At 44.9% G+C, this 24,070-nt stretch overlaps 1 protein-coding gene across 2 annotated transcripts in view; it reads left to right on the forward strand.

Moving 5' to 3' along the window:
* The window catches only part of LOC126215140 (transmembrane and ubiquitin-like domain-containing protein 1), a 65,821-nt gene that overhangs the window by 30,610 nt on the left and 11,141 nt on the right, over positions 1-24,070 (forward strand). For both annotated transcript variants that reach the window (XM_049941802.1, XM_049941803.1), the window contains exons 3-4: positions 3,940-4,251; positions 22,160-22,344. In XM_049941802.1, coding sequence (XP_049797759.1) covers positions 3,940-4,251; positions 22,160-22,344 — 497 coding nt within the window. The remainder of the gene's footprint in view (positions 1-3,939; positions 4,252-22,159; positions 22,345-24,070) is intronic.

The raw sequence follows: 24,070 nt of genomic DNA on the forward strand, positions 1-24,070 counted from the left end.
GCGAGGCCCTGGACGTGCGGAATATTTGTGTATAAGGAAGTGGCATCAATGGTTACAAGGATGGTTTCTGGGGGTAACGGATTGGGTAAGGATTCCAGGCGTTCGAGAAAGTGGTTGGTGTCTTTGATGAAGGATGGGAGACTGCATTAAAACCCACATCCTTTCGTCTTTCCCTTTCCTTCCCTCTTTCCTGATGAGGCAACAGTTTGTTGCGAAAGCTTGAATTTTGTGTGTATGTTTGTGTTTGTTTGTGTGTCTATCGACCTGCCAGCGCTTTCGTTCGGTAAGTCATATATATATATATATATATATATATATATATATATGTGTGTGTGTGTCCGTATTGCATGAATTTTTCACATAGCTGATTCAGTGCCCACTTCTACACTGGTTTGCAAGAACAACATTGCAGCGTGAGTTATCTTGATCAAAATTGCTAAAATGTGCAGCACCAATGAAGCATGTCTTCTGCCTGTCGCAGCTAAGAATCTTTGGAGCAATTCCATTTGTGAGAACAGACATTGTTCAAACTGTGAGGAGCTTACATTAATAGCTAGTAAGGGTGCCACTGACTATGCTGTTGAGCACACCAAATGTGACATTATCATTATCTCATGTAGAATGTGCTTTTATCATCGTGAGATGGAATTTACATTCAGTAATTGAACGAGCAGGTAACAGGTTTCTTCAGTTCAGTTAAACAGTCTGCACAGTGCTGCTTGTTGAAACAGTATAGTGGACTATAATTGATGAGTGCTAGTTTCATGAGAAGTACGCCATAAAAACCCAAAAACAGTGACATAATTATGGCAAAGATGTTATGTGCTACAACACAATGTAATGTGACATTAATAAATTTAAGATGCCTGTACACTGTAGAGTTTTCTTGTAGAGTTGCTCTAGTTTTAAATCTCTCTGAGAAGTTTGGAAGAGAGAAGGCTCTCGAGGGCTCTGTTGCAGATGTGGCTGGAAGCCTTAAAGAGTGACAAAGCCAGGCTATAGCATACAGTACAATGTACACAGTGTTCCTATTCTGTAACGAACAGTCTCAAGCTCTTCATCATGCAAAATGGATTTTGCACTCTGCGAATGTGTTGTAGATGAAGTTTGGAGATTTGAAAATGGTGTGATGAGTTGACTAGGACAAATAATTACTGGTAAGATTGGGTATTAAAAACTTAAGCATTTGGAACTATTAAAGAATCCAGAGAAATAAATGTTGGAGAAATAAGCAAAAACACGACAATCTGTGATGCAAAATGAATTCTGAAGTGAGGAAAACGAACCAGGAAAAGAGTGGGGTTGGCTGTGATGAAGCTAAGAACAACAGATGAAATTTTTTGATGTTCATATTTTCATGCTGTTATCGACTGTTGTCGACTGCAACTCAGGAGCTGCCTTTTGTCGTGTCATTTATGTATAGTTTTTCTAGCTTTATATGTTCAACAGACTCACTTTTAGGTTTACTACCACAGCACAGTAGGCCAATAAATGTGTTATTACTCGGGGGGGGGGGGGGGGGGTGAACCGGAACTGGTCACCTGGCCACGGTGACAGCACTGTTGTGTTTACGCCTGAGAAGTGGGTAGGGGAGGCAGTAACAGTAAACGCTCCAGTGGAGCACTGTCATGTGCTACACGTCTGTGGATGCCACTGAATGAAGTGTCCATTTATAACGAGAGTGGGGACAGAATGTACAGTACACGTTGATTGCTCAATGCTTTGCTGGCAGTATCTCTAAAACTACCTCACCCGGTGAAAGCTGAATTCATTTGTCATTGGCTGATGATGATAATGGGTTACGCTTTGAATCGATACTGACTGATTTTATTACATTTTCAGTTTCATTATCAATTAATGTATCTCACCCGCAGTTGTCATCAGACACTTTTTTGGTGTGATATGTAGCGTTTCTAGTGTCACTAAAGAAAAAGTGAATGTCAACAGCAACAATAACAGACTGACCACATAGTCTAGTGGTTAGTGTTTGTGGATAGTAATGCTGAGGTCTCGTGTTTGGTTTATGGTGGAAAGGTGTGGAAGGAGGTTCCCTCAGCCGTGTGAGTCCAAGCGAAAAGCTACTCGAATATAAAAGTGGCAAAATTGTCACATGAGTAACCAAAGCAGCAGTAAGCATGAAAGGCTTGCAGTAGGATAGATGGCACACAGTGTTCATTTATTAGGAGCAAAAGCATCAGCTGTCACGTTTAGGGTTAGAGAGCAAGATGCTTGACTGATTACGACTAACTGTTTTAATTCTAATGCTTCACTCTTTCTGCAAGTACCACACCCCACAGTGTGGGACGCACAAATTACTATTTGAGATAAATCTCTGTGAAATATCTATGAATATTGGACTGTTAAATTCATTGTGATCGAATTATTAATTTACTGCGTGACAGTTAATCTCAGCCTAGCACTTTTTCATCTGACCAAAAATGTGTAAGAAAGTACTTTGTGTCAAAAGAAAGTTCATTCAGTGAAATGAGATGGAAATTCTGGAAAGTACTTACCTTCAGGAAACAAAATGTTTACTATTTGTGACACACACACACACACACACACACACACACAAATGTAAATGCAAAGACATTATCCTAGCTTTCTAAACTATTAGTACCTTCTTCTGGAAGGAGAGAATAGGTTGGAGAGTTTAAAAGAGAGAGCAGATCACTCAGATGTGAAGAGATAAAGAATCACCTATGGTGAGGATAAGGATGGACAAAGATCACATCTTGGTTCTCAATGACATGCCTTCCCTGTTTACCTTCCCCATTCCCCAACCTATCCTTCTCTCACCCACTACTCCCCCCCCACCCCACCCCCCACCCCCCACCCCCCACCCCTGCCCCGCTCCCGAAAAAGGAACTGATAGTTCCGAAAGCTTGGATAATGTCTTCACTTTTACTTTTATGTGTTTCTGTCAACAGTACTACACATTTTGCCTCCCAAAGGTAAATCTAGGCAACGATCCTTTCCATAATTTATAAGACAGACTCAGGGTTCCTCTGTCACAGTCATATTACTGAAGATTATAAATGTATTACACCAACTGAAAATGGGCAAAAGCCTAAAATGCATCCTGGAATAAAGGAAAATCCAGGAAAAAAAGGCAGTTGCTATTCACCATACAGTGCTGATGCTGAGTTGTAGATAGGCACAACGAAAAGATTGTTGGAAAGTGGGCTTTCGGCCGACAGGGCCTTCGTCAAAGTTAGACAATACGCACGCATGCACGCGCGTGCGCACACACACACACACACACACACACACACACACACACCAACTCAGGCAAATGCAATTCACACACACACACATGACCACAGTCCTTGGCAGCTGAAGCTGGACTGCGAGCAGCAGCACGATGGGAGAGGCAAATCGGTGGTGAGAAATGGGGGAAGCTAGGGTGAGAGGGGGAGGGATAGCAGGGTATGGGTAGGGGATGGTAAGCTCCCAAAAGCAGCACTTTTAAGCTCCCAAAAGCAGCACTTTACTATCCCCAACCCCTACCCTGCTATCCCTCTCCCTCCCTGCCCCATCCTCCTCCTTACCGCCACCAGCTGGTTGTGTCTTGCAGCATGCACTGCTGCTCACAGTGTGGCTTCAGCTGCCAGGGACTGTGGACCTGTTGTATGTGTGTGTGTGTGTGTGTGTGTGTTTGTAATTTCGACAAAGGCCTTGTTAACTGAAAGAGCTCACTTTCTGACCGTCTTTCTGTTGTGCCTATCTGTGACTCACCCTCTCCGCTATATGGTAACAACTGTCCTTTTCGTAATATTGCAAGATGAAAGAAGCATGTAGTTGCTGATTTTTTTCAATTAATCGCACAGAAGCACTCTAACTTTAATTGTTTATTGTAATGTTTTGTAGTATAAGGTTCAGACCCTTAGTAGCTGTCCTCAGAGCTACTCGCTAATTGTGCCAATCCCATTCTGCCAGGTGCTGATACTGGAACGTCGCAGCCGCCTCAGACAAGCTCTGGGGGAACTCCCACCTCCCAGTGCCACCGTAGGGGCCAATTTGTCTGTAGAGAGTGACGATACGGGACAAACGGACGTCACCATTGACACGGCGGACGAGGGTTCTCCGGCGGAAGAGACGACGGCTGACGACACTCTTGCAGTTGCCGAGGCAGAAGCAGGAGGTGACACGGAGAGCGGCTCTGTGGACGACAAAGAGCCCGATTCGGAGGGCACTGGTTCGCCAAACACTTTGAGGAGGAGGAGACTGGCTTTCTTCCAAAGTCGTCAGGTGAGCAGTGTACTGCCGAGGCGAGAGTGCAGCTCACAGCTGGAAAGAGTGTAACTCTCTTCTGTCCTACTCTGTTGTGTAGGGCACTGTTGGTGGCATCTACACCCTATATTAGTGGTGGTTTGGTGCAACGTAACCCATCCCCCCCCCCCTCCCCCCACATGCCATCATCCTTGCTCCTCACGTCTATCTAACTCTGTTCCACAATTGGCCAATCATAATTAGTAGTTCTAGGCCATTTTCATGCACACGTTAGTGGTCACCAAGTTTCCCTTGCAAGGACCCGCACTATAGGCTGAACCTAGGGATCTGCAAATGTTAAATATGGTCCTGAACTAGTAGATAAGTTCAGTTTTTCTATGTAGCCAAATAGCAATTCACGAGATCATTTTAAGAATGATCGCTGTATTGAAAATAGAGGCTGTTATTGACAACAAGTAATTACAGATCACTAAACATTGTGTTTGTCGTTATAATTGTTCTCTCTCTACGAAGTTGAAGCTACACTTTGATTTAGAAAAGTCCTGTACACCACAACACATAATGAAACAGTGGAAACTCCAGATTGGAATATCATGATATAAGGAAAAACTACGTGGCTTCTCACCTTAAAGATGACACGTTGAGTTCGAGAAAAGAACAAAGAAAAGACAATTATACGTTAGATTTCAGTCGAAGTCAGTTTCAGAGAAGGCAACACACACACACACACACACACACACACACACACACACACACACACACACTCTCTCTCTCTCTCTCTCTCTCTCTCTCTCTCTCTCTCTCTCTCTCTCTCTCCCCCTTACTCACTCACTCATTCACACAAGCAAGCACACTATGTACCAATGCCTCTTCTTTAGTCTTTTTCTTCTTCTTGTTTATCCCGGCTTCTAGAGATCTCTTGTGAAGAGACACGATGCAACAAGTTCCGTAGTGGTGTAGGACTGTCAGTGAAGTAACACAACAGTTAATAATTTAACTTTTGAAACTGCTGGTTTATTGGAATTTATGAAAAGAAAAATACTCTCATGCAGTCAGCAAACTTTGTGTAACACTTTGTGTGTGTAATGGGCCTTACTATGTCGCAAATTGTTCTAATGAATTAATTAAGCTGCTTTGAATAAACTTTTGGTTCATTTTTTTGTCAAAATCGGCACTTGTCTCAAAATTAATGCCCAACTTCGTGCATTAAGTCCAAACACATTTGCAACTATTGTACAAGATTTACTGGACAGCTCGTTAGTGCACTGGCGTGTAACGTATTTCAAATCGAGCGGCCAGGTTTCAGTTTCCCCTAATCGGCTAAACAACTTCTTGTAATAATGTGATGTGTCTATCTCACGTAAAGTTTAAATGAACTGAATTTACTCTCCATTCGGGTCAAGATGACAAAATAAAATTCACCACATAGGTCAGCGAATTGTACAAGTGCACTTTTTGCACTGAAAGTGATAACTCGTCTCAGAGTAAAAACCGCACATAAATTCACTCTTTTTAATGCATACAAAATTCAAAACACCTTTATGTTAAACAAATAAATTATGGCATGTAATTACTAATGAAACATTTCCGATGCTGAATAAACTTCAAGAACTTGTATTTCATAATCAATAAAATTTTATTGCCTGAGAGAAATTATTAGTTTATTAAAAGGGATTCAGATTACATTCAACTCGTGACTGGACGATGACGTCACGAATTGACATTTGCTCGGAATGAATGAAATACCTGTACTGAAAAAATACTGTCCTTTGAGTAATTTACTGACTTTTATAACAAATTTTGTGCCCCTTGCATCGCTACACCACCTCACACACAGGACTGCCATCTCTGGTAGCTTGGACCAGAATGAATGAATGAATCAATCAATCAATGAATAATGATAATGATAATGATGATGGTGGTGTTGGTGGTGGCAGCAGCGGCGGCGGCGGCGGCCTCCATGCATCTGCACCTTGTGAGCAGCGCCTATTGGCTGTGTCCGATTCAAATATTATACCCAGTGCATGCACGGCTCAAGAAACTTAAGGCTAGTTGTGAAACATTATCAGCACTATTATTATCATTATTATTATCAACATTTTCTGCCAGAGGTTCGATATGGGGCCAAACGAAAGAATAAACTTAAAGAATGGGCCAAAATGTGACAGATATACCGATGAGGCAAAACATGATGACCTCTGTCCACCGCGAGACTGAATGGCATCTGGTGGTGGTTTGCAATGTGGTGCAACAGGGCAAGTATATAAGCAGAGCACAGACAAACAGGAAATTGTTGTAGCTGTAATGCAGGGCATAAATGAAAAAAGCCCCTGACTTACGAAATTTTGACAAAGGCCAACAATATTATGAGAAGGAAAGATTCCACTCACCATATAGCGGAGATGCTGAGTCGCAGATAGGCACAACAAAGACTGTCACAAATAAGCTTGTGGCCAGCAAGGCCTTCATCTTGAATAGACAACACACACACACACACACACACACACACACACACACACACACAAAAACAAACAAACACAAACACGTATGACTGCAGGCTCTGCAACTGAAGCCACATTGCAAGCAGCAGCATCAGTGCATGATGGGAGTGGTGACTGAGTGGCAGTAAGGGAGAGGCTGAGGCAAGGAGGGATAGGGATAGAAGTGTAGAGGGGGGGGGGGGAGACAGTGAAATGCTGCTGGGGAGTGTGTAGGGACACGGCAGGGAGATGATAGGGCAGCTATTTGCAGTTGGGAGGTTAGACGGATGGCAGGGGAGTGGTGGGGGCAGGGTAGGGGTAACAGAAAAGGAGAGACATAAAAAGACTGAGTGCGATGGGGGAATGAGGGCTGTGTAGTGCTGGAATGGGAACAGGGAAGGGGCTGGATGGGTGAGGACAATGACTAACGAAGTTTGAGGCCAGGAGGGATATGGGAAAGTTCTCACGTGCACATTTCAGAAAAGCTGGTGTTGCTGGGAAGGATCAATATGGCACAGACTCTGAAGCAGTCATTGAAATGAAGGATGTCGTGTTAGACAGCATGCTAGCAACAGTGTTGTCCACTTGGTCTCACATAGAATGCAGCATAGTGGTTGCAATTTAGCTTGTAGATCACGACTCGTTTCACAGTGAGCCCTGCCTGCAATGGGATAGGTGATGTTTGTGACTGGACTGGAATAGGTAGTGGTGGGAGGATGGAACAGGTCTTGCATCGAGGTCTGTTACAGGGGTATGAGCCATGAGGTAAGAAGTTGGGAGCAGGGGTTGTGTGGGGATGGATGAGTATATTGTGCAGGTTCGGTGGTAGGCGGAATACCACTGTAGGGGGGTTGGGGGGGGGGGGGGAGGATAGTGGGCAGGAACATTTCTCATTTCAGGGCACAACGAGAGGTAGTCGAAACCTTAGTCCAAGTTGCCATGGCCACCTATGTCCTCTCCCGAAATTACTCCTCCTTTGAAGACATTACCTACAAACAAATCTAGGGTCCGGCTACGAGCACCTGCATGGCACCATGCTATGCCAACCTATTCATGAACCATCTAGAGGAATTCTTAAACACCCATAATCCTAAACACCTCACTTGGTTCAGATTCATTGATGGCACCTTTGCGATCTGGATCGAGTGTGAGGACACCGTCTCCACATTCCTCCATAACCTCAACAACCCATCTGCTTCACCTGGTCCTACACAACACAAGAAGCCACCTTTTTAGATGTTGACCTCCACCTCAAAGATGGCTGCATCAGTACCTCCATCCATATCAAACCTACTAATCACTAGCAATACCTTCACTTCGACAACTGCCACCCATTCCATACCAAGAAGTCCCTTCCATACAGCCTAGCCACCTGTGGTCGTTGCTTCTGCAGTGACAAGAGGTCCCTCTCGATATATGCTGAGGGTCTCACCGAAGCCTTCACAGACACTAATTACCCTTCCAACCTTGTTAAAAAAAATCTCCTGTGGCTTATCTTTCTAGTCTCCCTCCACCTCCCAAAGACTCACTGTCTGGCCACAGAGGAGCATTCCCCTTGTAACTGTGCCACTGAAGCAACTGAAGTACATTCTCTGCCTTCCCCTGTGGGTACGGGGATTAGAATAGGCCCGAGGTATTCCTGCCTGTCATAAGAGGCGATTAAAAGGAGTTTCACATGTTTCGGCCTTTATGTGATGGTCCCCTGTAGGGTTTGACCTCCGTTCTTCAAAATTTTCCTGAAGAGCGAGCCAATTGGGGAAGGGTGCCTTACATGGTGCAGCGTGTCCATCGTGCATTGAGATCTTTAGCCCACTTTCTCGTTGTCGCATTGCTGTCCCGCCCATTCTCCATCTCGTGGGTGAGGACACCTTCCTGGGTGTGTTTTCCACCGTGCACTATGCAGTGTCACTTTCTGCGTCGACGATGACCATGGACGTCTTTGCACCTGACACCCAGCACGATAGCTAGTTTGTTGTGGTGGGGCCGCCATGTACCCTGTTGGTTGTAGCCCCCTGACCACACAGGGATCACTCTGCTGATGCCTGCACCATTAACTCCTCATGTATGCCAAGGGGTAGATGCCCATCCCCTGGGGCATCGGGATTCCCGGCAATGGCCGTCCTGCCAGGTGGCCTTTGCTGCAGTTGCATGGCGCCCTGGGAAGGGCCCCTGGTTGGAGTGAGTGGCATCAAGGTGGACGACACGTGATGAAGCGTAGTCCATCGTCTCTTGCTGGTGGGAAAACACCAGCAGTCTCTAAGTGATCATGAGCTCAATTCAATGCACAGAAGTACGACCCCAAATCATTCCTCTCCCTGGCCACACCATGGGAGGATGGCAGCGGATCTTATTTACCCCGCTACCTTGTATGTTCGAGAGCTGATGGGGAATCTTTCATGACAATGAAGCCTCAGTTTTTTGTTGAGCATTTAGAGGACAAGTTTGGGGAGGTGGAGGGCTTGTCCAAAATGAAATCTGGGTCAGTCTTGATCAAAACAGCATCCTCTGCCCAGTCATGGACGTTACTTGCTTGTGACAAGCTGTGGGATGTTTCTGTAACCATCACGCCCCATAAGAGCTTAAATATGGCCCCGGGTATCATATTTCACAGGGACCTTCTTTTGCAGTCTGACGATGAGTTGCGCACCAATTTAGAGCGGCGAGGTGTACACTTCGTCTGGCGTCTCCACCAGGGTCCTCTCCCCACCTCCCATCTGTGTCATCTGCGGAGAGCGCCATTCGCCTTGCTTGCCAGACTGCAGGATTCTCCAGAAAGAAAGGAAAATCATGGAGCACAAGACCCTGGACCAACTGACCTATACTGAGGCTAAGAGAAAATTTGAATGCCTGCATCCTGTGCGTATGACATCGTCTTACGCCACGCCTACAACAATTCTGGCACCATCAGTTCCGCTAACCCAAGTCACCTCTCAGAGACGGAAGACTACACCTGCCCTCTTGATGGTTGGGGGCATTTCCCTCCCTGTTGCTCCTGCACCATCTACTTTTGGGAGCAACACTCCCCCAACCATCTGGGACATCCGTCCCCACTTCTAAGCCGGAGAAGCGTAAGTCTTCTTCGGCTTCTCTCGCGAGGAAGGGGTGCCTTGGGTCACCCCCTTCCCAGCTTTCTGCTAGTGGGAAAGACGACACCCGCCAGTGGCTGAATAGCCCAAAAGCAATTGGTCGTAGGGCTTCATGCTCATCATCAGTACCGGAGAAGACTGAGCAAGTGAAGTCCACCCAACCAGGGAAACCCAAGGAGCAGCGATAGAAATCCAAAAAGAAAACACCGAAGACCAAGGAAATTGTGGTGGCACCCACACCACCGCTACCTACAAGCTCTGCGTCTGAGGATGGGGTGGAGATTTTGGCATCTGCTGAGAACCTAAATCTCACCAGGCCCTCAGACAAAATGGATATAGACTGCTCAGGCAAAAAGTTGGTGGCAGCGTAAACTGCCTCATTAATTGTTCCATGCCTTCCCAGTCTCATGATGACGTCATCCTACAGTGGAATTGCGGCAGTTTTTTCCACCTAATGGCTGAGCTACGGCAACTGTTATGCTTTACACCTGCTATCTGCATTGCCCTCCAGGAAACCTGGTTCCCGGCAATGCGGACTCCTGCCCTCCGGGGCTATAAGGGATATTACAGGAACCGTAGCGACTATAATCGAGTGTCAGGTGGAGTTTGCATTAATGTCCTAAATTCAGTCTGTAGTGAACATTTGCCCCTTCAAACCCATTTTGAAGCTGTGGCTGTCAGAATAAGGACGACACAGGAAATAACTGTCTGCAATGTATGTCTTCCTCCAGATGGTGCAGTACGCCTGAATGTATTAGCTGCACTGATTGATCAACTCCCTAAACCTTTCCTACTTTTGGGAGATTTTAATGCCCATAACCCCTTGTGGGGTGGTACCATGCTTACTGGCCGAGGCAGAGATGTCGAAACTTTACTGTCTCAGTTCGACCTCTGCCTCTTAAACACTGGGGCTGCCACACATTTCAGTGTGGCTCATGGTAGTTACTCAACCATTGATTTATCAATTTCCAGCCCAAGACTTCTCCCATCTATCCACCGGAGAGCATATGAGGACCTGTGTGGTAGTGACCACTTCCCCATCTTCCTGTCATTGCCCCAGCGTCAGGCCCACGGACGCCTGCCCACATGGGCTTTAAACAAGGCAGACTGGGAAACTTTCACCTCTGCTGTCACTGTTGAATCTCCCCCACACGGTAACATTGATGTGATGGTTGAACAAGTGACTGCAACAATTGTTTCTGCAGCAGAGAACGCGATCCCTCGCTCTTTAGGGTGCTCGAGGCGTAAAGCAGTCCCTTGGGGGTTGCCGGAAGTCACTGAAGCAATTAAGGAGCGTCGGTGAGCTCTACAGTGGCATAAGCGCCACCCTTCCCTGGAGCACTTCATAGCCTTTTTAGACAGCTGCGTGCCTGTGTTCACTATCTTATCAAATGACGGGAACAGGAGTGTTGGGAGAGATACGTCTTGACCATTGGGTGCCATACGTCACCTTCCCAAGTCTGGGCAAAGATTAAATGTCTTTTCGGGTACCAGGCTCCAACAGGTGCCCCGGTGTTACCATAAATGGTGTGTTATCTACCAACACAAACGCAATTGCCGAGCACTTTGCTCGAGCCTCTGCGTCGGAGAAATAACCCCCAGCCTTTCAGGCACTCAAACGGCGGCTGAAAGGGAATGTCCTCTCATTCACTACATATTGCAGTGAAATCCTATAACACCCCATTTATAGAGTGGGAGCTCCTCAGTGCCCTTGCACATTGCCCCGACACAGATCCTGGGCGTGATCGGATCCACAGCCAGATGATTAAACATCTCTCAGCTGACTGCAAGCGACATCTCCTCCTCATCTTCAACCGGATCTGGTAGGATTGTGTCTTTCCATCGCAATGGCGGGAGACCACCATCATTCCAGTCCTCCAACCCGCTAAAAACCCGCTTGAGGTGGAAAGCTATCGGCCCATCAGCCTCACCAATGTTCTATGTAAGCTGTTGGAACGTATGTTATGTCGGCGTTTGGGTTGGGTCCTGGAGTCACGTGGTCTGCTGGCACCATGTCAGGGCGGCTTCCCCCAGGGTCGCTCTACCACTGATAATCTTGTGTCCCTTGTGTCTGCCATCCGAACAACCTTTTCCAGACAGCAACACCTGGTTGCCGACTTTTTGGAATTACATAATGCATACCACACGACCTAGTAGCATCATATCCTTGCCACATTGTATGAGTGGGGTCTCCTGGGCCTTCTCCCGGTTTTTATCCATAACTTACTGTGGCTCCGTACGTTCCTTGTCCAAGATGGTGCCTCCCATAGTTCCATCCATATCCATGAGAATGGAGTCCTGCAGGGCAACGTGAATAGTCCAGATGAAGCTGCGGCCAAGGTGTACACCATGGAGGCGTACATGAACGGACCGCAAGTAGAGGTGGTAAAGGGAAGGACTCCAGTTCGGAGAGTAGGGACTGCACACGAACCTCAATCGTTGGCCCCGATCTGGGCCGCCGATGCAGGTGATGGACTGTCGTGGGAGGGAAAAGGAGACAGTAATTTGGATGCTCAGGGGAACTATGAATGTGTGCTGCGTAACTGGCGAGCAGTTGCACAAGTCTGATCTGCAATGGAGGGACACCAGCCTCCACCAGTACCCTGGTCACCGGACTCGCCCAAAAAGCTCCTGTCACTAGTCGAACCCCACAGTGGTGCACAGGGTCGAGTAAATGCAACGTCTGAAGGCACTGCTGAACCATAAACTACACTCTCATAACCAATTCGGGATAGGACAAGGGCTCTGTAGAGCTGCAGCAGCGTAGAGCGATCTGCAGCCCAATTGGTGTTGCCCAGGCAACGGAGGGCATTGAGGTGCTGTTAGCACTCCCGCTTAAGCTGACGAAGGTGAGGTAGCCAAGTCAATGGGGCATCAAAAACCAGTCCTAAGAATCAATGTCTCCACTATAGTGAATGAAGCATCATTCAGATAAAGTTCTGGTTCCGGATGAACAGTACCACGCCGCCAGAAGTGCATGACACACGACTTCGCAGCTGAAAACTGGAAGCCATAGGCTACGGCACGTGTCTGCACTTTTGTGTTGTGAATGGCTCACTGTAGGCGCCGCTCAGCAACACCAGTACTGGAGCAGCAGTACGAAATGCAGAAGTTATCTGCATACAGAGAAGGTGATATGGAGGGCCTGACAGCTGCTGCTAGACCATTAATGGCCACTAAAAATAGACACACACTAAATACTCGATGGCTGAGAGTCACATTGGCTTTGCCTACGTGCATGGTGGTCATGTTGAGGAGCATTCCTTACCCTATGGGTGAGTGTATTCACTGCAGAGTTGGTGGCCATTTCTCGTGCACTTCAATATATCCGTTCATGTCCTGGGCAATCTTTTCTTTTATGTACTGACTCTCGGAGCAGCCTGAAAACTATTGACCAGTGCTACCCTCGTCATCCTTTGGTAGTGTACATCCAGGAGTCTATCTATGCCCTTGAACGGTCCAGTCGTTCAGTGGTGTTTCTCTGGACCCCTGGTCATGTCGGAATCCCAGGAAATGAACTAGCTGACAGGCTGGCCAAACAGGCTACACGCAAACCACTTCTGCAGATGGGCCTCCCCGCAACTGACCTGTGTTCGTTATTGCACCGCAAGGTTTTTCAGCTTTGGGAGACGGCATGGCAAAATCTCAGTATGCACAACAAACTGCGAGCCATTAAGTGGACCATGAATGTGTGGAAGTCCTCGATGAGGACGTCTCGCAGGGACTCTGTGGTTCTCTGCAGGCTCCACATTGGCCATGCATGGGCGACCCACGGCTACCTCCTGCGCCGTGAAGACCCATCTCAGTGTCGGTGCAGCGCCCGGTTGACAGTGGCCCATATTCTTCTGCTATGTCCTTCTTAGGCTGCCCTGAGACTTCATCTTCGGTTGCCGGTCTCATTATCATTGATTTTAGCAGACAACGCCTCATCGGCTGATTTGGTTTTACGTTTCATCCATGAGAGTAGGTTTTATCATTTCGATCTGAGTTTTAGCGCCTGTCCTTTCTCCCTCTGTGTCCTCCACCCTAGTGCTTTTAGGGTGAAGGTTTTAATGTGTTGCAGGGTGCTTGGCTTTTCCTTTTTATTTTCGTGGTCGGCCAGCCATTGTAATCTGCTTCCTTGTTTTACTCTCTTCTAATTTGTTCTTGCATCTCTCTGTTGTTCTCTTGTCCTCTTTTGTTCCTTTCAGTATTCGTTGCCTTTCCTTCATTCTTGTGGTCTTTCCTTTCCTTCCATTTTGTGTTATACATCTTGTCTATTTTATTCTCACACTTGTGGCATTGTTTGGTTAGGAACAAGGGACCCGTGACCTTGCAGTTTTGTCCCTTTCCCTCCTCTTTTAAACCAACCAACCAACCAACCAACCTACATTCTCCGCCATGATTTCAAGTACCTTTCGTCATGCCGTGAAATGAGAAATGTCCTTCCCACCCTCCCACAGTGGTATTCCACCATCCACTGAACCTACACAATAAACTTGTTCGTCCCTACAAAACCCCCACTCCCAAACTCTTACCTCATGGCTCTGACCCTGTAATAGATCTAGAAGCAAGACATGTCCCATAAATCCTCCCACCACCACCTACTCGAGTCCGGTCACAAACATCACCTATCCTCTCAAATGTGAGGCTACTTGTGAAACCCAAGAAACAAGTGGACCACCCTGTTGCAGAGCACTGTGCCCAACACGACATCCTTCATTTCAGAGACTGCTTCACAGCCTGTGCCGTATGAATCCTTCCCACCAACACCAGCTTTTCTGAGTCGCGCAGATGGGAACTTTCCCTGCAATATATTGTACGTTCCTGTAACCCTCCTGGCCTCAACCTTCGTTAGTCATTGCCCTCACCCATCCAGCCCCTTCCCTGTTCCCATTCCAGTACTACACAGCCCTCATTCCACCATCGCTCCTTTTCTGCTATCCTCTTTACCTCTCCCCTGCCCTCTGTCTAACCCCCCAACTGCACATAGGTGCCCTACCCTCTCTCCACCTCATGCCTGCAGGCTCGCCAGCAGCACTTCACTGTCCCCCACCCCTACCATACTATCCCTCCCCCTCCCCAGCCTCCTCCTCATCTCCGCCCAGCTGCCATCACCTCATGCACTGGTGCTGCTGCTCGCAGTGTGGCTTCAGTTGCAGGTGTGTGTGTGTGTGTGTGTGTGTGTGTCATCTAGTTTTGACAAAGGTCTTACTGGCTGAAAGCTTATTTGTGACAGTCTTTTATTGTGTCTATCTGCGATTAAGCATCTTTCCTATATAATAAGTGGCAACTTTCCTCTTCATTGTATTGTTATTGACAAAGGCCACACTGTTGCAGCCCAGCACGAGCATCTCCAAAGTGGCAAAGACAGTTATTTGAGTGCATGCACACTCCTATGTGTTCCCACGTTCACCTGACAAAATTGTCACTAATGATTGTAGCGCACATGTGACCTTGAGATTGGACTGGGAGTCAATGGAAATGTCTCCCTTTCAGGTGAATTTTGTTCCTTCTCACACTGGGCCGACAATCGTGACCGAATACATTCTCATTGAGGTGAACAGCTGTTAGAATCTAATATCGTGCCGGAGGGGGCAGGATCGTGCTGCGGGGGACATTTGTCTGCACCTCTGTGGGACGCATGGTAGTAATCGAAGGCACTGCAACAGCTGCAGACATTATTGTGAACCATCGCATCCCTTCATGCCCGACGTCTCATCTGTCGGCAGCAGCGTATTCCGGCAGGGTAACTGTCTGTGTCTCGAAGCCAGAATCGTGCTACAGTTGTTTGTGGAGCACGATAGTGCTCGACAGGACGACATCTGCGATGTTTTTGGCACCAGCTCCACGGTCACAAGCGACTAGCTGTAATTTACAGGAATTGTGAGATCTGTATGTAGACATCTGCTGTCATGCACCACCGGAAACCAAACGACAACTTGTCGAATGCATGCCACGCAGAATAGCTGCTGTATTGCAGTTCAAAGGGGTAGTGACTTTTAAGCAGATAGTGATAATGTTTTGGTAAATGATTGAGGTTCATTTAAAATATTGAGTTCGGAAGCAAAGAGCAACAAGCTGCAGGTATAAGTGCGTAATTCTGCAAGTGTCCCTGATACATTGTTGTAGCAGTTGTCATTATTTTTGTGGTCTTCAGTCAAAAGCTGGTTCAGTGTAGCTTTTGTGCTATTCTGTCCTGTGCAGGCCTCTCCATATGTAACCGCAGCAGCCGATGTCCACTTGAACCTGCTCACTACAGTACATGGTGATTTAGAAGTAACAGCGCACACTTCCTTGGTGTAATGTATGCGTCAAAATGAGAGTAAAATGTTAAATAAAGATTTATGTGAAATTTATTTATTCTGAGCGATGATGCATAATGTCATTTTTGGTAGGCATTACACTACGGGCAGGGGACTGATGACCTAAGAAGTTAAGTCCCATAGTGCTCAGAGCCATTTGAACACCATGGGCCAGTACATGTTTTCGGGATGTCGTGTTGGCCTGCATGTCAGCTGATATTGTTTTGTACACTCCTCTATGCTGCCTGGTTGATTCTGGCACAAAATGCCTCTATTTACTTGACTTTTTTGTGGCCTGTTGTACTGTATGGTGGTTGCCCCGGTACCAGATGTACTACATACATTCATTCTGTCAGTAGTTCTTAGACTGCAGTTGATACGTACGGTACGATGGCGTACCCAAACGGTGCAGCAGAAGGCAATGCACGAGCAGCTAGCTGACGGTATATGAAAATGCTTCCAAACAGAAAAGTACCAAACCACCATGCTTTCACAGCTGTGGACAGGCACATAAGGGAATACGGCATTTGTGTTGTGCCATGGGTAGGTCTTCCTCAGCTGGATGGACTGGGTATCGAGGATTATCCTGTAAAAGGTAGATGCAGATCCAGCCATATAAGTGCCGCTGTCAGGGTTCCTCAATCAGCTGTATGGCGCCTGCAATGCAGACAGCAATTCCACTCTTTTCACCTGCAAATAGTATACTAGCTGACACCTGTAGACTACACTTGACGTCAGAATTTCTGTCAGTGGTTACTTGAGTGCCGTGCTGCTGTTTCGTGGTTCAGTCATCGAGTACTGTTTACGGATGAGAGCCTTTGTACCCAGGCAGGTATCGTGAATGTTCATAGTTTACACGTGTGGACATTTGAGAATCCTCACATAACTACAGTAGGGTGATATCGAAATCATTTTGCAGTGAACATTTGGCGCAGTGAAGTGTACAGTCAATTAATTGGACTGCAAGTTACTCCACAGTACCTGATTGGTGGAGAGTGTGACGTTTGCCTGCTTTATTTCATTGTCGATTCTGCCTGGAGTCGACGTACTGTGTTGTGATACTGGCTGAAAAATGAGGGTGGAAGTTCAACGCTGACTACTTTAAATGAAGTAGCTGACAGATGCACATTCGCGTTTCGCAGTTCTTTACTTTCACAGTTCACAACCCCCAATAATACACATTTATATGGCCAGTGCTCTGTTGTTTAACTTTCGATAAGCCTCATTAATAGGTTGCAGGCAAGCATCCACATACTGCTACAATAGGTTACTGTTAACATCTATGAGCAGTAAAAGCCAAACCACACATTTCACTGTCTATCAAATAAATTGAACAGACACTGTCATTGTTTTAACACATGGCCTAATTGTGTTACACTTACATCACAGTTAAGTTAACTCGGCCGTGGACTGACTGTCTCGGAACAAAAAATCGGGCCCTTATACAGGGTGTCACAAAAAGGTACGGCCAAACTTTCAGGAAACATTCCTCACACACAAAGAAAGAAAATATGTTATGTGGACATGTGTCCGGAAACGCTTACTTTCCATGTTAGAGCTTATTTTATTACTTCTCTTCAAATCACATTAATCATGGAATGGAAACACACAGCAACAGAATGTACCAGCGTGACTTCAAACACTTTGATACAGGAAATGTTCAAAATGTTCTCTGTTAGCGAGGATACATGCATCCACCCTCCGTCGCATGGAATCCCTGATGCGCTGATGCAGCCCTGGAGAATGGCGTATTGTATCATAGCCATCCACAATACGAGCACGAAGAGTCTCTACATTTGGTACCGGGGTTGCGTAGACAAGAGCTTTCAAATGCCCCCATAAATGAAAGTCAAGAGGGTTGAGGTCAGGAGAGGGTGGAGGCCATGGAATTGGTCCGCCTCTACCAATTCATCGGTCACCGAATCTGTTTTTGAGAAGTGTACGAACACTTCGACTGAAATGTGCAGGGGCTCCATCGTGCATGAACCACATGTTGTGTCGTACTTGTAAAGGCACATGTTCTAGCAGCACAGGTAGAGTATCCCGTATGAAATCATGATAGCATGCTCCATTGAGCGTAGGTGGAAGAACATGGGGCCCAATCAAGACATCACCACAATGCCTGCCCAAACGTTCACAGAAAATCTGTCTTGATGACGTGATTGCACAATTGCGGATTCTCGTCAGCCCACGCATGTTGATTGTGAAAATTTACAATTTGATCATGTTGGAATGAAGCATCATCCGTAAAGAGAACATTTGCACTGAAATGAGGATTGACACATTGTTGGATGAACCATTCGCAGAAGTGTACCCGTGGAGGCCAATCAGCTGCTGATAGTGCCTGCACACGCTGTACATGGTACGGAAACAACTGGTTCTCCCATAGCACTCTCCATACAGTGACATGGTCAATGTTACCTTGTACAGCAGCAACCTCTCTGATGCTGACGTTAGGGTTATCATCAACTGCACGAAGGATTGCCTCGTCTATTGCAGGTGTCCTCGTAATTATAGGTCTTCCCCAGTCGTGAGTCATAGGCTGGAATGTTCCGTGCTCCCTAAGACGCCGATCAATTGCTTCAAATGTCTTCCTGTCGGGACACCTTCATTCTGGAAATTTGTCTCGATACAAACGTACTGCGCCATGGCTATTGCCCCGTGCTAATCCATACATCAACTGGGCATCTGCCAACTCCGCATTTGTAAACACTGCACTGACTGCAAAACCACGTTCGTGATGAACACTAACCTGTTGATGCTCGTACTGATGTGCTTGATGCTAGTACTGTAGAGCAATGAGTCGCATGTCAACACAAGCACCAAAGTCAACACTACCTTCCTTCAATTGGGCCAACTGGCGGTGAATCGAGGAAGTACAGTACATACTGACGAAACTAAAATGAGGTGTAACGTGGAAATTAAGCATTTGCGGACACGTGTCCACATAACATATTTTCTTTATTTGTGTGTGAGGAATGTTTCCTGAAAGTTTCGCCGTACCTTTTTGTAACACCCTGTATATCCTCACAATAATAGGCACTGAAACTACACATTATTTGATGTTTAATTTACAGAAATCACAATTAAAACCTCACTCCTTCAATTAACTGCATGCATCGAAAAATTGGTTCTTTTTAACAGTTTCTTCTACTACAAGAGTTAGGCCGAATTATTTGTTTAAGTGATGAAATTAACAGATATTGTTACCCAAAAAATACTTTTGACAAAACTGTTGATTACTTTGGAATTAATTAAGGGCTGGCTTTGCTAGCATGTTTTCGAATAGAACCAAATTGATCCTTTAAGAATACTATTAGTTGTTCCTCCAAATGTTTACAATTAGTACAGAATTTATATTTGTTTATGAGTCAACAATAGAATTTGAGTTACAAAACAGTTACTGACTTCACCCTATAACAATACTAACTAGGAATAGTCAAAATGAATTAGAAAATCAATTACATACATAAAACTAAGCACAAAATTAGATCTAGTGTTATATTCTTTAAAACTGAGGGCCAACCTTTCTCTTTTATGAAAATGCAGATTATACTCCAGTATGTTAATGATAATTAGTCAGACATGAAAAAATGAATTTTAAGGGGGCATATGGTAAAACAAGAGGGGAAGTAAAAATATCGCAGCTTGCTTCGTCAAAAGGGTATTGACAGTTTTTGGAACACGAATTGGACGATTTGCTTCACGATGTCCCACTTGCTACACAAACCGATTTACAGTTTATGCGTGATCGTGCTGCTGCACATTTCAGTCGGCAAGCGAGAGAGCATCTCGATGTTGCTTATCCTTTTAAGTGGACAAGTTGTGCAGGACCAGTTGCTTGGCCGGCCAGATCTTTTGACCCCTGGACTCCTACCCTTGGGGCCGTCTCGAGGAGCTTGAGTACGGTGTTGCAAAATGTGGCACAATTACAACAGCAAACTGAAAATTGTTGTACAGCTGTGCAGAATGAGATTGACAGAGCCAGCAACAGTTAGAGAGTGATAAGATGTTGAGCATGCCACTGTCTTTGTCTACGTGGACATCAGTTTGAACACAGTATGCAGTAAAGTAGGAATCACAAGGGTAACGAAGACACCACAAAAGTAATTCTTCTCAGAAAGCAATGACACGAAGGGATCCCTACTTTACTGCATAACTATAAAATAAAGCAGTTTCACACACAACTTCATTTAACATTTTATGCTTATTTTGATGCATACATTATACCCACAAAGTGTGTACTGTTACTTTTGAATCACAAAGAATTGTGGTGCACTTGTGATCATTACTCAACTGCATATATCTGGAATAAAGCAATTGGAGATAAACTTTATTTAACATGTTTCTCTTATTTTGATGCATATGTTACACTCACAGAGTGTGTACAGTTACTTTCAGTTGCTTTTGAATCACTCTGTACATATTCTTGTTCTCCGTCTACAAGTTTTACCTTATACACTTCCTTCCATCACCAAACTGGTGGTTCCTTGATGCCTCGCGATGTGTCCTGTTCTACCATATCTTCCTTCATCGTTGGCGTTGTCGTTGTTACCGTGAGGCACCGTTATACCAAGTGGAAAGGTGCGTCGATCTTAGAGCATGAGATACGGTAACCTTAAGTCATTGACAACACACGACGGTCACCATAGCACCTGATTCCAGAATAGCTGCAGTAGTTAGGATCTACGAACTACCTCCTCTTGACCAGGTCCCCAAAACTTAACTCGTAACGAGATCCCTTTGAAGCAAATTGTCATAACGATTGTCTATAAAGGCTTTGCACAATGATAAGAAATGTTACAGTTTATGGAATAAAAACAGATACGATCAAACTGTCTTGTTTCTTCTGTTTTATTTAACGTAACTTTGTTCACAGTTTTATTTCGCATTCACCACTCATTCACACTCAGATGTGAAGTATATGCGAGTGCCTGAACCCTAACTCCCAAGTTCCATCGAAACCCTTTGATGAACAGTTTTGGTTGCTCGATACCAACAGTCAATGATAATGATACAGTATTTTGTAATTGACTCTTGTAGTTTAGCCACCGCCTCCATGAATGTTTGTTAGGTGTAAGGCAATTACACACTTTTCTCTCCGATCCGCAATTATTAAGAGTTCATGTAAAAGTTAACGTTTTTCTCCTTTTCATAAACTGGAGCCCGCTCTCCGCGATATAATTAAAAAAAAAAAGCTCTCAATACCGCGTCCCTCTTGAGATGCGTATAGATTTATCCCGGAATTGACTGCCCTGTAGGTGTACTCAATTTAATGACCACACTTCGCTATCCATGATTTCATGTAACTAAATGTCGTTTTGTTACTCTGATTGTATACCATAGTTATTTAAAACTTGCCCCTATATTTTTCACTACGCACAATTTGCACTTCTTTACTTGTTTATTTCTAAGAGTAAACGAAAAAAAATGACGCCGTATCATCACCTTCGTCGATATAAAGCAAAACACCTCAATATGCCCAATTTTACCTCTTCTTATAGGATCGGCTACCTTATTCATTAATTTACAACATATTATTTCCAATAACACTAAACAGGTATCACCTTTATATTTTAATTGTATTCAAAAGCATGTTATTATTATTATGACAGACCAAATCGTAACAAATCGCGCGGTGTGCGTTTTTAACGATAGCTTTACACTCGCTCAGCCTTTATTCATGCAATATTATATATAAATATACAGACAGGACCGAAAGATTGATCTCTCTACCGTAACCAATAGAGGCAAATACGCTATTCAAGTTCCGTTACATCCATCTTGACTTATATTGTTACACTGTCAACTAATCTCTTCCTCTGGTCCAGTTGTACCATAATTTTTTCCCTCAATTCCATTCAGTGCCTCCTCATTAGTTATCTGAGGTACCCATCTAATATTCAACATTCTCCTGTAACACCATATTTCAAAAGTTTCTCTGGTGCTTACAAATCTGTAAACCTAGTGACCTTTACTACAAACTGAATCGAACTGCGCAGTTATAACTTCTTTTGCATACCTTTGTGTATACAGTCATTTCAGCATTTTCTATTTCATAAATAATTGATTTCAGGTGACTCTTTTAGAGCCAAATGCAACGTCTGATGTTGTTGTGGAAGCTAGTGCTCCACCTGCAGAGGAAGCCAGCTCTGCAGCGGAAGATGCCGGAAACTGCATACGTATCAGACTGAAGTATCTCAACGACGATCAGAAACTCGTCGATGGCAAGCTGAATGAGCGGTTGGGGGATTTTAAAAGGTATTTGAAAATATGTGGAATGAGTTTTCTGTGTTTTGAAACAAAATATCATCAGAAACTTTGTCAGGCTAAATCAAGAAATTTATAACTTAGGGTTGACATTAATTGGTAATGCCCTGGGGTGGCCATGTTGGATGTGATATGCCCTTGCCTTCCTCTTAGCTTGGAACCGAGCTGCGCAGTTAGTTTTAGGGAGAGCAACAGTTTAATGTGAATTCTGAACCACTGTGCCGCTGGCATTTTTAACATTAAAAAATGGTTTCCAGAGGTGAAAGAAGCGAAAACTGTCAGGAAAAAAGCTGTAGGACTGAGGAATGAACCCTGAATCTTTTGATTTGAAGTATGGCAGGTACCCCCTTCACCACACTACATTTATTTTTTTCATCTTCCAGTTTACTGCCACATACCATCAACATAAGTTTAAGATTCTTCCTCAAATAGACTCTAATCTGAATACCAAAACATATTATTTTATTGTTGTTCCTTTAGTTTGATGTCTCTCAGCAGGTAGCCAAAAACTTTGAAGTGTATTGGTATGTTTAGATGCTACCATGTGCATCCTTATCCTGGAGAACTCTAGACGTGGGTAAGTGTTTCAAGTTGTAGATATCTTACTGATTTTGAGATTAATGATACCAAATTTATCTTTATCATGCTGGTCCAGATGTGTATACTGTTCTGTTACTGTACTTACATTTAATGGAAGAAGGTTGTAACTTGGTATTTGTGGTGAATCAGTCTGTGATGTATGTATTATTGTTGTTGTTGTTAAAGGTGTTATTTTAAGAGTCGATATTCTGAATTACAAAAGAACACAGTATGTTATGAGTGTGCACTGTTTCAAAATTTCCTGGAAGATTAAAATTCTGTGTTGATTGGGACTCAAATTTGGGGTCCCTGTTTGCCTCACAGTTGTAATTTGCCAGGAAGTTTCGATCATAAAAATATTTCAAAAATTGATAAGGGAATTGTGTACTTACAAGGTGATCCCACATTTTTGGATATTCCTTATACATGCCGAGGTAATGTGTATCAAACACAGAATTGTCAGGTGGATATAACACATAAACAGTTATGGAGTTTCGCCTCGTCAAGTCTTTCATCACAGACTTTAAGCTCAAAGATAATGAAGTTTAATCACCACTTCTCTGACAGTTTGGCCAATAAACAATTTTCAAAGTAGAGGCAAATTAGACCTAGAAACACAGTACTCTCAGTGTGAAGATGAATGTCTGTTCTTTCGGACATGTCCGAAAGAACAGATACCATTGGTGATCTTGCAGCTCTCGAAGAGTAAAATTACAACGAAATCCACACCATTCGTTGCTTACAGGTGTTGATAAATATCAACACGACAGTTGAAAATGTGTGCCCCGGCCAGTACTCAACCCGGGATCTCCTGTTACCTGGCAGACGCTCTATCGGACTGAGCCACTGAGGACACAGAGGATAGTGTGATTGCAGGGGCTTATCTCTGATCTTCTTCAGTGCAGATGCACTCATATTGCTCAAACTCTTACGGGAATTGGTAGATTGACTGCCGCGAGTAATGAGTATAGTTGGCAGAGGTGCTACAAAGGTAGTGTGTGAACAGTAAGTTGGAAGTGTGGGTCTCACGGGGAGCATGCCGGAGATAAGTCCCTGCAGTCACACTACCCTGTGTGTCCTCGGTGGCTCAGTCGGATACAGCGTCTGCCATGTAAGCAGGAGACCCCGGGTTCGAGTC

The sequence above is a fragment of the Schistocerca nitens genome, chromosome 12 (assembly GCF_023898315.1).
Source record: "Schistocerca nitens isolate TAMUIC-IGC-003100 chromosome 12, iqSchNite1.1, whole genome shotgun sequence".
In the NCBI taxonomy this organism is placed as follows: domain Eukaryota; kingdom Metazoa; phylum Arthropoda; class Insecta; order Orthoptera; family Acrididae; genus Schistocerca; species Schistocerca nitens.